The following is a 16,057-nucleotide window of genomic DNA, read 5'->3' on the forward strand; positions in this document are numbered from 1 at the left end:
ATGAATTTATAGAAATGTTGTGTAATTAAACTGTCACCTAGCCATATTTCTGTGCACACACAGATCTATGGCTACCAGTTGTATTAGATACAGTCACTGTATATTTTAATTTCTAATCAAACACACAATTTAAACATCCCTGTTAGAAATATTGTATTTATTATATTTAAATATTGGATGATCTTATTTTGCCAAAGGAAAAGAAACTTATTTACACTTCTGCAAACTTCATTGAAATGAAGGTCTTCATTACCCTTAATTTGATCTACAAATAAAAAAGAGCTGGCTTACAAATTAACTGTTGTTCTGGGTAGCCAATTTGATGGCATTCAAATGTACATCCAAGAGTACACCCATCATCCCTGGGCATTAATTATGCCAGGTGGGGCAGAAGGGAGATGGTGCTTAGCAACATCTGGAAGGTGTCATGTTGGCTGAGTCTGCATTTTATACACAATTCTGCATTTTAATAGGCAGATAGCATCAATCTGTTTGTAGTTAAACTAACAGGTATTTTCTTTTCCTATTCAGAAAGCTTTCAATGTCCAAGCAGGAAGTTCTCAGAGGTTTGGATTGCTATCTTAAATATACTAGTAAGTATAATAGAAGAGTATTCTTCCAACACATTTATTTTGATCATATTTAACATGTTATATAGACAACAGAGGGTTCTTAGTAATCAACAATCCCTTCTCAAATAAGACTGTGGCCAAGGCAATTTTGTCATCCAGCGTAGCACAAGGAAAGTCTTCCACACTGACATACTTTGGGTAGGAAGAAAGCAAAAATTCAATAGCATCTGTATGTTCAGGCTCTATTTCACAGTATTTGGGCTCCTCCTTGTGGTACACCCTTGAATTTTCTGCAGTATAATACAGCAATGTGGCATCTCCTTCATTGCACAATCTGACAATTCCATACTGAAGCAGCCGTACCTGTGTCTTTTTCTTCAACTGGACATCAAGATTTTGGACATTTCCATTTTCCCACCGTGCTGGATGTCCATACACACTCAATGCCTTTTCGCTCTCAGTCAGCACTGGCGGGAGGCAGTCATGAAGAAAAGCCTTGGCTCTTTGATCCACAGCAGCATCAACTGGTGCAAAATCTATTAGTTTGGTTATTAGTGTTCTGATCTTTTGCATAAAGGCATCTCGGCGAGGATCAACAACATCAGAGTTCAGAACTCCCATGTATTCCAGGTAGTCTGTGGGTAGCCCACGGCGATAGTCCACATCCTCTTCAATGGCCATCTGCAATGCTGCAGGAAGGAGCTTTTCTAACAGGTCTCCCCAGGAGTTGCGCTGGTATGAGGATACTGTTATATGGAGTGAATGTGCATCTGGGAGACAGTCGCCTTGGTGGATAAACCCCCGGGGGAAATAGAGCAGGTCTCCAGCTTCTAATACAGTCTCCAGAATGGGTTCTCCAATCTCCTCCTGGCTAAAGTTGCTACTCGAAAACTGAGGCAACACCTCCGCCTCTTTCCTTGGGCTGTAAACCCGCCAATGCTTCTTTCCTTCCAGCTGGATCACAAAGGCTTCAATGTCATCATAGTGAGGGGCAAAGCCCTGCGTACCAGCAGGGGTCAAGTAAGTGTTTGCTCCCACCATGCTGTTGAACTGCTCCTGCAGGATGGAGAGGAACTGCCAGAGGGTGAAAGAAAAAGACTGGGGGTTAAGCATCCTGAGGGAACAGCCATTCCTGTAGAAATCCCACACCACAGCCGGCAGCGCCCTGCCCTCCGGATTATGCGTCTCCCTCTGCCCATCTTCGTAGCTGGTCACGTCCAAGTTGACGCCGAACCGAACATCACTGTCACGCAAGATGGCATCAAACTCTGCTGTAGAGAAGAGGCCCTGGTAATACGCTGGATTGTGCCTCTGGAGCAAGAGGGGTTTCTTCTCCCAGTACCGGTCAAAGAAGTGACGAGGCGAAGTGGGAGCGATGAGCCACTCGAAGAGTTTGGCGGCTCGCTGCCGGCTATGCTGAACTTGCCCCAGCTCTTGGAGGAGGCGCTGGAGTGGGCAGCCCATAAAAGGACGCTGGGGGGAAGGCGCCTTCTTCTCCTTATGGGGTGCTGGAGCAGGGCTTTCTCCGCTTGCCAGGCCGCGCTCACGCTTGGAGGCCGCCGCATCCCTGGAGTTCGCATTCATTCTCCGTCTCTTCGCAAGTTTCACGGCCGCATCCGGGACGGGGCGAGCATCCCTGGCCAGCTCCCCGTTGGCGGCCCCTAGTGCCTCCGCGCAGTCCTCGGCGGCCACCGCCCTCTTAGAGAGTCGCTTCTTGGCCTTGCGGCGCCTCAGCGAGACGGACAGCCCGTGCTTCGGGCGCTGCGGCAGCTCCCGGTCCCCGAGTTGCACGGCGGAGCGGTAGGCCGAGAGCGCGGACACGCGTGGCGGGTGAAGCAGCTCCATGCCGGGACCCGGGATGAGGAAGCGCCGGCCAACACGTGCCGACGGCTTCCGGCTTAGGCGCGAGGCTTTTCGACCTCTCCTTCCGGTGCCGCTTCGTACCTAGCTCCGCCCTCGCTGCCAACGAGCGACGGGTCAGAGAGAGTCGGTGAGAGAGAGTGCCGCTCTGGCCCTAGTGGGCTTTTCCGGTCTAAAACGGAAGTTGGGCCCTTGTTCTCTAACAAGTATCTAGGATATCATAGAGATACGAAAGGGATAGAACGATCCCATTTTACGTTCTAGCATAAAACGTGTTATTCTTATATTTATCCTCTGCCTTTGACTCTTACAGGGACTCAGGACAACTTGCCCATAAAATAAGAACACCTAAAAGCATAGGGGGGGAAACAATCGTTAAAAACAATTGAACATTAATAGAATTAAAAATCTAAAAGCTCTATTAAAAACATAACATACAATCGCAATAAAGCAGCAGGACACCACTGGATCAAATGATGTATCATCACACACGCACAGCAGATTTGAAATTTAGGCTGTGCGCGACTCTTTAACTCTTTGCAAAGATACCACGGTAGAGCAGGTTGCTACTCCTGCATCGTAAATCAGATTTAAAGGTAAAGGACCCCTGACAGTTAAGGCCAGCCGCAGACGACTCTCGGGTTGCGGCGCTCATCTCGCTTTATAGGCCGAGGCTTGGGAGTAATTATTTTGAATTCAAGATACCTTACTTCCGGGCAAACACCCATAGGCTGGAGCTCAACTCAGCATGCCTTACTCTTGAGTAACTATGTTTAGCGCATTAGGTCGGAATTCTAAAGCCATATTTATTTACTTGGAGGTGAATCCTATTAGTCAAAAGAGGTTCAGTTTGGGCTTCAAGCCACATAATTGTGTCAAGATGCTGCTTTGCCATATTAACAAATCAAATCCAGTACAGCCAGATTTAACATAGATAATGGCAATGACATAAAAGTAACTACAGCTGCTCAACAAATAATAAATACTAATGCTATTTAAAATGTATCCAGTGAAATATCTGCAGCAAAATTATTTAATTATATGATAATAGCAGAATAAACAGTCACTCTTATATGAAAGAGTAATTCCCATAGGTGTTTTTGAGGTTTCCCTAGATTGCAGACACAGACCTCAGAAGGACAGGCACTTACCAACAAATAATTTAAGCCACTATAAATACCGTACATTTTAGCTATGTGCACTTATTTAGAAGTACGGTAAATCCTGTGTTTGTAAGCATGCACAGGATTGCTGCCTAAATCACCAACTTGTGCAGTTTGAGCTATTCAAATGCAAGTAGCTCAGTTTGTGACTTTTACTGGAATCCTAAACATGTTTACTAAAGTAAATCCTTTAGGGGCAAGTAGGACATGCCAAGTATCATGTTGCACAGCCTTTTGCATTTAGAGGCTTAGGAAAAATCAATTGAAAGTTTGTTTTTCATGTAATGTGAATTGCATTGCCATTTTGTGCATATTACTGATACTGATTTTAAAAACAGCAATATTAGATGTTATTATATATGTATACATTACATAATATGTGTGAAAATTGACAGCAAATATTAAAAATGAACAACTTATGCCTTTCTCTGGTTTAATTATTATTTGCAAAGAAAGAGATAAGATGAAGCTGTATATGGCTTTGCAAAGTCAAATCTTATTTTGCTACTTGTATTTCAGCCTTGGTTGGGAATCCCTCCAACCCCATGGACACAAAGAGCCTTCTTAGAAGCACTGAAAATACGCAATGCTGAGAAGGCACAATGTGCCAAGAAACCAAAAGCACCCACAGAGAAGCGGAAAAAATCCAGGGTCAAGAAAACAAAAACAAAAAAACCTGCTCAGAGTCCATTTACTAGTCAGCCACTCAGCTGACTCTTCTACTGTGGGAAACAAGGTACAAAAGTCATGTACAGAAAATAGCTTTTCAGATACTTGGAAGCAGAATAATCATAATACAGTTGTTAATTGGTGTATGTGTTCCACCATGGTCTCTAGTCAAACCAGCTCTGCAGGATTTTGAATCATTGAGCTTACTTCTGCATCTAGTTTCAACTCTCTCAGGGTGTATTTCCAGCATTGCTGGTATTGCCACACATCTATTACATTACTGGTAATACTTCTGCATTAGATGCGTACTTATTATGGGATAGTGGCCATGCAAAGCAATATATTTCTTCACTAAGGAGCTGGGTGTTTTTTTTTAAAAAAAAAACACAACCTAAAGTTTTATAGTGTATTTATTGCATGAACTACAGCACATGTCCACATGTGCTCATGTAGCCCTTTAGAAATAAAAATAAATGGGCAAAGCTACCACACCCTAAGTGTAATGCCCACATTTTTCCTTTTTAAAAGGAGAGAAGGGCAGAAGTTGCTAGCAACTTGGGTTCAGTTTTACCACTATGTTCACTGAGTGTTTACCAGGCTTCCTGTTTCCTGCATACCAGTGGGAGTTTCCCCTCAGTTTAATTCTATTTGCGTAATTACTAAGTTTTTGATGCTGGATGAGAGGTACAGTCATACCTCATGTTATGTTTGCTTCCTGTTATGTTCTTTCAGGTTACGTCCCGCGGCAACCTGGAAGTACCGGAAAGGACTACTTCCAGGTTTTGCTGCTTGCGCATGCACAGGAGTGCTAAATTGCGTTTCGCGCATGCGCACAAGCGCCAAATCACACCGCACACCTGCACAGATATGGTGCTTCAGCTTGTGCTCTTTTCATGTTGCGAACGGGCCTCCGGAACGGATCCCGTTCACAACCAGAGGTACCACTGTACTTAAGCCTGTAATTCTAAGTACACTTTTACAAAGAGAATTATTGGAAATTGCAATCAAACATAACTAGTAAGCATAGAGCTAGTGGCAAGCATAGGGTTATTTACTGCATGAAGGGATTTAGGAAAATAAAGCTGTTTCCCTAGATTCAGCTAGTTCACTTCACCTCTCCTCTGGAGAGCGAGGAAGTGAGGCTTTCTACCCAATAATATTTTGCCTGTGTCCTCCTTGCAACTGCATGGAGCAATGCATGTACCAGACCTTTGAATCTGTAAGTAAAGCATTTAAAACTTACTTAGCAGTGTGGTCTGTTCTTTGCAAAAGAGGCAGAAAGAGTGGGAGCATTGCAAATGAGATAAGAGGGGTCAAACAACCTATATTCCTAATGCTACACTGCTGCTTGACTTTTGTGCTTTAAATTCTCTTGGGGCTTTCTGTGTGCTTTTTGAATCTAGGCACCCAGCTGATTCTTGTTCACCCGCACATGTGGATCCACAGGGATTCATATATTTAATTCCCCAGCAAGAACAAGGCCCATTGATTTCAATGAAGCTCACATCTGAGTACAAATGCTTAGGGATGTGCTGTAAGTCACTTCCAGTGCTTCATTGAAATGCAATCCATCTACATTTAAAGCCCCACGGCAATTATTAGTCTTAAGGTGCATTTTCAGTTTCACGTTTCAGAAATGACATGGACTAAATTGACCCATATTGCAACCCACCATGAAAATAGAAGGAAGACATAATAGGTTCAAGCATATACAATACTGATGTTTCTTTTATGAGGTGAATGATCCAATATGAACAAGAGCCAGTGAATGTGCAGGGAGATAAATAATATGTTGCACTTTCTGTTAGCAGTGAGGGAGAACTACATTCAAACTACATTCAAATGGGGTCAGAAGAATTTATTTGAGTCAGTCTAGATTTCAGGTCTGTTTCAAATGTACTTTCATTAGAAAAGAGTACAAATACTTACTTCTGCCTGCTCTGAATTGTCTAGCTCAGAGTAAACTCATTGAAAGTAAATATCATTGTACCTTGGATCCTGAACGCCTTGCAAGTTGAACGTTTTGGCTCCCAAATGCCGCAAACCCAGAAGCGAGTGTTCCAGTTTGCGAATGTTCTTTGGAACCTGAACATCTGATGCAGGCTCCAATTGGCTGCAGGAGCTTCCTTCAGCCAATTGGAAGCCGCGACTTGGTTTCTGAACGTTTTGGAAGTTGAACAGACTTCCAGAATGGACTCCGTTCGACTTTCGAGGTACAACTGTAGCTTATTTCAGTGGGTCTAATCTGAACATGACCAACATTGGTTATCACTCTTAGTATCAGTTTTAGATTAAAATACATGCACATAAATATGAATAACATATTTCTGTACAATATTCCTGTTTGTATTGTTGGAATCAGGGCTTCATGGATTTATTTTTTGTATAGTGATGTAACCTGAACCATTCTCTACTTAAGACCATGAAATTGTTGTCATTGTTGATTCAAATATCAACTATGCCAGCTTTAGAACTAAATACATAGTTTTAAAAAACTATTTTGGCCTGAAAAACAGGATATTAGGGTAATAGAAAAACCAGGGTAATAGAAACTTTATTGTCCACCTTGGACACTTTATTGGATGATCACACATGCAGCCAGAGTGATATTTTCTGCATAGCATCTCATTTCAAAAACAAAGGTGACCTTGGAGGAGCTTACTGGTCAGTCCTATGCAGAGTAGGTATGGCATTTGGTTAAAATAAGTTTAGGCATGCTGAACAGTGTAAAATCAAGGTGGACAGCATTCATCACTGCCCCTAAAAAAGGAATTGTTATTAAAATTTCTATACCCTTCAGCCGAGGGTCACACGGTGGTTTACAATATAAAAACACAAAAATGCATAACATAGTAACAAATGAAATAATACCCCCACATTATTGTTTATTAAATTACAAGGGATCATATTATTGTAAACCATGCTGGGAGTCTCTTCCAGCTTAAAAATGGTAAAAATATTTTAACTAACTAACTAAATCCATTTCTACCTTTCCTGCAGAAATTCTTAACTGTCACTTCAGTTCTTCCTGTCTTTTCATGCGACCCATTTTCACATTAGTCATGGGTATTAAGAAAATGATTTCTAGAGTATGGTCCTGTTGTCAAGCTAGATTTATTGTTTTAGATCACACTGTGTGGTTTTATGGCTCTTGATAGATACTATCAAGTGGTAGAAATCCCATAAATAAAATAAAAACGGTGGATTCATATTATCAGTTTTCCTGCAGTGAAGTGATTTTTCCCTGTTTCTTTTTTTCTTGCAAAGAGACTTTATAGTGCATAGAACTACCTAAGATGAAAAACAAACAAACTGTAGTATGAAACCAGTTTTGGCATCACCGGGTACAGCTGAATAAGCTCAGCTAAACAACACTATTAAGCCTAAGAAAACGAAGCATCAGGAATATACTATTAGCATCGTATAGGAGACTTGGCAGTTTTAGAGAGTGTGTCTGCAGTGTTCAATGGCGTTTATTCACTGCCAACAATAAGGTCTGGCACAAGTGTTTTGCCTTAAGTCTCTAGAAACCTTGCTATCGCTCCATTCATATATCCTAAGCATCACACTGTTTATTTTGTCTCCAGATGCAGAGGGACATTAATGTACATCTCTGTCATTTTCAAATACTTCGGGACCTTCATCTGATTGACTAGCAGAAGTGCACTCTTGAAGAAAATAAATGGATCAGAGGGATGGCTAGACAAAGTTACAACAAATGTATATTTGTTAATGGACTTCTATGCTTTTTTAAGTTGTAGTAATTTACTGGCTTTGATTTTTTACACCTGTGCAACAGTAAATTAATTAAATTAAACTAAACTAAAAGTTAATTTTAAATTTTTTAGAAGTTAATTAACTCAATTAAATTAAAAGTTAAAATGAAAGCAAATATTTTTGTGTACCATAGTTCCCTGCCTTCACCCTTCCATTACTTCCCTTCTTGAATGAATAATCTGCACAAGTGTGAGTGTTACTGAATGGATTATCAGAACAACATCAGATGAACGTAGTGGTTAGGTAATAATATTGTTGCACGCCACCCCAGTCTCCAAGCAGTTCAGGATTCCAGGGGTTCCAGGTGCTTGCCCAGGATTCAGTTTCCTTGAAATGAGGGGCTGGGTGTCTTTATGATGTATGGTTTATTTACACATACATACAACCTGAGTCTATGATTGAAGGACTCGCAGCATTAACAACCCAGAAAGTCTTGCTTCTCCCAAAGTCACAACATTGGATTCAAGCAGAAATCAGGCATAGCTCCCGCTCTCAGGCTTCTTCCTGCTATCTGCTTCTAGCCCAGCTCTTGCACACAACCAATCTTCCTTTGTTCTTCTCACTACCAGTCAGGTGATGGAGGGAGCCCAACCATTTGCCCTCTGAAACAAACAAAAAAAAATTCCTTCCAGTAGCACCTTAAAGACCAACTAAGTTAGTTCTTGGTATGAGCTTTCGTGTGCATGCACACTTCTTCAGATGCATGCACACGAAAGCTCATACCAAGAACTAACTTAGTTGGTCTTTAAGGTGCTACTGGAAGGAATTTTTTTTATTTTGTTTTGACTATGACAGACCAACACGGCTACCTATCCCTCTGAAACAGTATCTTATACTAATACTTAGGGCACTTTAACTCACCAAGAAACTTGCATGGCTCCTTCAGTGAACTCCCCAAATTCACAGCAATATATTAAACATTTCTCAACACTTAATATAGAAAAGCAACATATATAAGTAGCATGCTTTGCATAGAGTCATGCAACCAGAACCTGCAACAGCATGCGAGAATTGTTCAGTAGCAATCTTGAGCATCCAGGAAATTTTACTACTATATAGTGCTGGGACAACATAAAAGTAATGCAAGATGGTTAACCTTCAGGAAGGTAGAAGCAGAATTGTTATTATTTATTAAAATTATTAGTCACTTTTTTGCCACAGCAACTCAAAGCAACTTACAATGTTTAGGCAATAAACAAACACATTAAAACAAAACAAAAATGGTGGGAAATTTTCTGACAGCCCATCATTCACCAGGAAGCTCCACTTGGTTAATCTGCTCCACAGAACTACTTAAGATAGGGTATTTGGATTTGAGTCAATACAAGTCACTCAGACCAGACTCAAGTGGGGTTAGGAGTGCCTAAGCCCCTTGATTTTAATTGGCTTGGGGGCATCTAATTCTGCATAGGATCAGGCTGTATATTGGCTTAAATATATGTACTTTGTGCTTAGCTGATTTGTGCTTTATCTTGTACACAGGGCATCTGCTACCATATCACTTTCCTGGAAGCATTGTTGCTGTCAAAACACATGCTGGAGTTATCTAAACAGAAACATTAATTCCATGTAGGGACACCACAGCCATTATGCCAGTTGTTATGCCAAGTGAGCTGAAAGCAGAAAAAGATGCTAAGAGTAGGGGCATATGTGAACAAATTGTTTCATTGCTTATCACAATTGTGACAGACATCACTGTAGAAATGGCTTGTTCCAGTAGGTGGTAGTATGGTACAGAAAAACATTTTACTTGAGATGGTCTAACTCTTCCAACATGCAATAATAGGGAACTGGATATTTTGCCTGCACCATTTCACTGTTTGATAAATGTAAGAACACTATCCCCAAACCAGCACAAACGTGTGTGTCAAAACAAAAAAAATTCCTTCCAGTAGCACCTTAAAGACCAACTAAGTTAGTTCTTGGTATGAGATTTCGTGTGCATGCACACTTCTTCAGATATCTGAAGAAGTGTGCATGCACACGAAAGCTCATACCAAGAACTAACTTACTTGGTCTTTAAGGTGCTACTGGAAGGAATTTTTTTTGTTTTGACTATGGCAGACCAACACGGCTACCTATCTGTAACTGAAACGTGTGTGTGTGTGTGTGTGTGTGTGTGTGTGTGTGTGTAAGAGAGAGAGAGAGAGAGAGAGAGAGAGAGAAGGGGGGGGGGGGAGAAAAGATAAGTCCTACACATGCACCTCAGGGATAAACAACTAAGAGCTTAGCGGAAAGCTATTTCAAAATATTTGAGAAATGAGACTTTTTTGAAAAATGTGTCTTTTCCAAATACACATATTTTTGCATATGTGAATGCATGCATCAATACATGTGCATCATGTATATCTAATTCTTCTGTATTTGTTTTTTTCCAGGGGCTAGTTATTCAGCTGGGTGCAGCACTTGGGTCTGTTCCTGAGGTGCCCACACTCTTTTTATAATCAGAAAGCCCTTCCTAGTAGTGAAGGATTGAGGTTTCTCTAGTAGCCAGAAAGGCTTCTGTTCCTTCGTTCTAGAACTCCATCTGTCTATCAACCTCTCAATGTCATGTAAGAGATGCACCTTTGCCCCTCTATAAATCCCATCCAGAAGTTGCGATAATTGAGCTCCACATATCTCCGCTGCAGTGGTGAGGATTTTGTTGTGCACAGGCTCTCTGATATTCAAGCTTAGCATTTCTCTTTCTGGGGAAATTAGGTTCAGCTTGCTGTTATCAGGAGGGGAAGCAAGAGCTTCCTATCTATTCGGGATATTGCGTTGCCAGAAGCAGTTTGTGAATCAGCCTTCATTTAAAGCAGATGCCTACGCCCAGTGAGTCTCTTGCGAGGGGGAACTCTCTCAGGCCTACAGCCTTCCTCTTTCTTTCCAGTGTATCTACCTGCCATTATAAAAGGTAGAGAAATGATACTTTCTCTTATTCTACACAACATTCAGCAGGGAAGGGAAATCATTCACTGGGGACTTTTGCAGCTTGGGAGCTCTCTGGCCCTGGGTCTTGTACTTACTATTATATTATGGTCTGGAAGCACATGAGGCAATCGCCCCAAAGCAAGGAGGTCAACCAGGACTTCTAGGGCAGAAGCTTTGCCTCTGTCCAAGCATATGGCATGTTTTAAAGCAGGGAGGCTTTTCCACTTTGGCTACAAAAAAGGGTCATCCAGCATAAACACAGTTTAAGACAGCTGGGATCCTTGCAAAGTGTAGGTGAGTATCAAGACACTCTGACTGACAAGAGGGAATATCTGAGTAAACTAAGTACATAGGGTGGGATAGGGGGGAGAGGGACATGCAGCCTAATAATAATAATAATAATAATTTATACCCTGCCCTCCTGTCTGGGTTTCCCCAGCCACTCTGGACAGCTCCCAACATAATATTAAAAACATGATAAAACATCAAACATTAAAGACTTCACTAAACAGGGCTGCCTTCAGATGTCTTTTAAAAGTAAGATAGTTGCTTATTTCCTTGACATCTGATGGGAGGGCAGGCGCTCCTACCAAGAAGGTCCTCTGCCTGGTTCCCTGTAACCTCACATCTCGCAGTGAGGGAACTGCCAGAAGGCCCTCGGAGCTGGACCTCAGTGTCCGGGCTGAACAATGGGGATGGAGAAGCTCCTTCAGATATGCTGGGCTGAGGCTGTTTAGGGCTTTAAAGGTCAGCCTAGGGGACATCAGATAGGTGGGCTGGGATAGTGATGCAGAAGACCAGACTGGTCTCCTCAGTCCAGCACAGAGACACACAGTGGAGAAATCGAGAGGAGGTCAATGTAGGGCTCCTGACTAGAGTTAGGAGACCAAATCATACCTTCTGCACCCTTCTAAAACAGTAGCTGTGAGGGCCCAACTAAAAAACGAGTTGCTCCCCTTTAACTCGAGCAAAGCTCAATATTTTATAGTTTCGGTATATGACAGTGGGGGGCTGCAGCCCTCCAGATGTTGCTAATCTACCATTATCCCTAACCACAGGCCATGTTGGCTGGGGCTTATGGAGTCCAATCACATCTAGAAGTCTACAGGTTCTTCACCCACGTCATAGAGGTTCATGTAGTGAAATGTATGGAGACCACGCAAATGCTGACAATTTTTCTACAGTAAAGAACTGAGTCATAGAGCAGAGAACAGATTAATCTACATCACATTATTTGAAGTCTGGGACAAAAGTAAGAACTTAAGAGGAGCCTGTTGGATCAGGCCAATGGCTTATCTAATCCAGCATCACAGTGGCCAACCAGATGCCTGTGGGAAGTAATATGTCCTATTGTGTCCATAAGAGGAGATTCTCTGCTTAGGAAAGCTACAAATCGCCTTGGCAGAAAGATGTTAGATTGCAGTGTAAAATAAATAGGAAAAAAATATTCAGAGTGTCAGTTATGATTCATCTAGAAGCTTTCCTTGGCCCTTTAAAAAGTCTATAAAACTCATTAATAAAATAAGACGCCGAACAGAGTAATGTAGCTTCAATTGTTTTAATAATCAATCAATTGAAACAGTACATAATTGTTGCAATTGTTCCTTTTTTCTTGCACTGGTTCCACATGCCTATTTTAGAAATTGCCTAGTGAGAGCAAAGAGTAACTGCTCAGATCTTTACAAGTATGTAAGCCAGCAATGTTTTTTCTGGGGGGTTCGCAGGGGTACGCACCCCCCCAAAATTTTTGTGAATCTTTGTACTTTTGTCCATTTACTGTATTTATTTTTCCCGATTTGAACTATAAAATGGTGATTTTCTTGAGTCAAAATGAGAGTACCCCTAAACATTTTGTTTAGAAAAAAAGCACTAGTGAGCAGCATTGCCGAAAGCCACACACATTGTATACAAAAGGGGATTTAAAAGTACATTGAGAAAGTTATTCTTTAAAAGTTGCAAGTCCTTTCTGAAAATGGTAAGAAGTTATGCTTCAAAACTGGTTAAAGACAGTTCCCACCCCAAAAGCTGAGGCTGAGCAAGTTTCAGGCACTTGGATGGACCTTGTTCTTAAAAGAAGCAAAAAGAAGCCAGCGCTATCAGTAGTAGTTAGCCATCTCCAATAGAAACTGGCACATCTTTCAATAGCTGTCAAATGAAATTAGGTACTGCAAATCTGTTTTTACATTTTGAAAAAGAGTAGACTTCCATAGCAAGGCAGAATGCAAACAGCAAGCAGAAACTACCATAGGAGCTGGTGGATGAAATTCCTTACTGAATGATTTTATACCACCCTCTTTTGCTAAAACAAAAACAAAACAAAAAAGCTTACAACCCAAACTAAAAATATTCAAATTATAGCAGTAAAAATAAAATTACAACAATAAAACAGTACAATATAATTAAACTGTGAAGCAGCATGTTAAAGCAGCAAAAAAAGCAATCATACAACGTAATAAAAGTACCCAGCACAACCTCTGATTCTTGGACATTATTGTTATCATTATCATCATACATGTGAGTGTGTATATATACACCAGTAAATGGGTTAGAGATCTGGATGTGTGAAAACAGTACCTAAAAAAAACCCATGTTTGCTTAAGAGCTGCCACAATCCAATCCTGATTTGTCACTTCTTTTTAACTTTCCCCCACTTTATTAGCAACTCTGAGTCCTGCCTTGTCACTTTTGCTGTGCTGCCAACAGCAACATCCTATTATGGGAGAAGAACATTTCCAGGCTTGTTCTTGCAGACTTCCCAAAAAAGAAGGCCTTGACAAAGCCTCTCCGTTTGGCCCGGTGGCATTCAGTATATCACTAGTGTAAAGACACTGGGCAGGATTGTGAAATCTGTTCTCCATTGTGGTGGCTGTAATATCCACCGCTAGATAGCAAGACTGAGAGCTTGTTCAAAATACTGTTTCTCAAGAGCTCGCTACTCCCCTGCTCCCCCCCCCTTCCTCCATCAGTATGAATGCACTCACTCAATCAATGAAGCATCTCTTATCTGAGATCTTGGCTTCCCTCCAACTGCAGCTTGCCGACTCTCTCTCTCTCTCCAGGATTTTCCCATTCTCTGTTGGTTTGTGATCCTTAATCCCGGTTTTCGTGCACACAGGGTTCCACTGAGAAAATGAGCTTTATCTAAATTTGGCCAGTCTAATTGAAATAGATTAATAACATCAGTATGTTAAAAAAACAACAACCCCAAAAACCAAAAGCCATTGTGAAATAGACTCAGTGGAAACTGAGAAATAGGCTGAAAAAAGACTCACTGTGCTGTTCAGATACAGAAAAAAATTGGGCACATAGAGTGATCCCCAGCTAAGCTGCTGCACCCTGCTCGCAGGGGACTCCTGTAGGCTCCCCACTCCCCTGTATTAATCGTTAGATTTATTAAGGCTCATTTGATGCTCACAAAACACGGCATGCAAGGATCGCTCACTTGGTGATATTGAAAAGATGCTATCTGTAGTGTCTCAATAGCCAGTGACTACACAACAAAGCTTCAGACTCCAAGACTCCAAGCGTCTTACTTTTCAAGGGAGAGGGAGGGGGAGAGAGGGAAGCATGGGCAAGGGGGGAAATTCAGATAATAAAACGAACAAGGAGAGAAACTGGATGAAGTCACTGCACTATAGAATTACCATGAGGAAGCACAACAGAGGCAATATGCACAAATCGACTTAATTCACTCGGATCCTGCCTGCACTGTGAACAAGGGCCTTGGTAGCTGAATGTGTGTCAGGAACTTCCCTACGGAAAAATAAGACCTGTGCAGCCGGGTTGTGATCTTCATTCGCACGACAACATGTGCAGTTTCCCTATGTGCTCACATCTTGCTGCTTTTAAAGCCTCATTTCACGACATTTGGGTTTAGTGATACTCGACAAACTGACCTGACACTGAAAGGGCATCCAAATTATGGCAGATTTTATCCTCAAAAATGTCTTGCAAACATTTCACAGTGCGCTCACTGAGATCCACAGATAGGCCAGACTGCAAGAGACCCCAGACCACCGAGAAAATCTCTCTCGGATGACACTGTGAGGATCCAAGGGTGGAGGAGAATTCCTTCTGCACTGCCTACTGCCTTACTCCTTCTGAGTAAATCTGACAATAGCACTTATGAGTGTTGAATTCATGACACACGTTTGTGGATAAACCTAACGAGAAGCCAGGACTAAACCACTGAGTCATAATCTCTGCCACTGTTAAAGAGTTTTTGTTTCTGCTGTGAGTCCTTGGCTTTCCCATAAGGTAGAAATCGTCTAAATAAATATTTCTTAGCACTCTTTGGCTGTCACACAAATTAGAAGTCAGAGTTGATGTTAATTTCCTTTGTATTCCAACAGGAACACTGTTTCTATTATTTCCTCCTATTTGTCCCCAATAAAAGCTAATTAGGAAACTGTGACACCTGAAAAGAGAATTATAAATTACTGTGTGAATAGATTTAAATAGCCGAGGAACACATTTTAAAAATGTGAGAATAACCGCAATCTATACTGCTTGACTAACTTCATTCTTTGTAGCAATTAGCTGACATAGCAATCATAAATGAATTTGTAATGATAACTCCAGCTCATAGCTACAGCTACTGTGAAAGTCTGAGGTCATTTCATGACGCAAGATGACGTCTGTTCTGTTGGAATGAAGGTTTAAAGCTCAGTGCCTTATCTGAAGTTCTTTGTCAGCAATACTGAGATCGGAAATGCCCTTCAATAAATTGGATAAAACTGAACCAAATCCTTAACAAAAGAATATCATGTTGGAGCTATCCTTTAATTTGTAATTGAAAAATTATTCTAAGAGTACGCCAGTTGTCTTAATATAATGATCACAGTCCACTACAGAGTTAATCATGCTTATGGCAACTGATTTTAAAGGGGCTTTTGGACTGTGGTCATGTGTGTGCAGTCTAAATGCAAAAGAACGTGGAGCTGCATGTAAAAGATAAAACTAATTATGCTTTTCCTTCTCTTCCCATTTTTAACACTTCAAAATAATATTTCTGTTTAATACGTTATCATTAAAAATAATACATTCTGTTCTCAAGTCTGTTATTGACTTTATATAAAAGCAATTTTATACAAGCCTTATACA

At 41.2% G+C, this 16,057-nt stretch overlaps 1 protein-coding gene across 1 annotated transcript in view; it reads left to right on the top strand.

The window, feature by feature from the left end:
- Positions 1-8,156, top strand: part of HEATR4 (HEAT repeat containing 4) — a 35,027-nt gene extending 26,871 nt beyond the window's left edge. The window contains exons 16-19 of the mRNA XM_083746503.1: positions 532-593; positions 4,115-4,331; positions 7,852-8,062; positions 8,113-8,156. Coding sequence (XP_083602629.1) covers positions 532-593; positions 4,115-4,309 — 257 coding nt within the window. The 3' untranslated portion in view covers positions 4,310-4,331; positions 7,852-8,062; positions 8,113-8,156. The remainder of the gene's footprint in view (positions 1-531; positions 594-4,114; positions 4,332-7,851; positions 8,063-8,112) is intronic.
- Positions 8,157-16,057: the final 7,901 nt, after the last annotated feature.

The sequence above is a fragment of the Podarcis gaigeae genome, assembly GCF_964106915.1.
Source record: "Podarcis gaigeae genome assembly, chromosome: 1".
Taxonomy (NCBI): Eukaryota; Metazoa; Chordata; class Lepidosauria; order Squamata; family Lacertidae; genus Podarcis; species Podarcis gaigeae.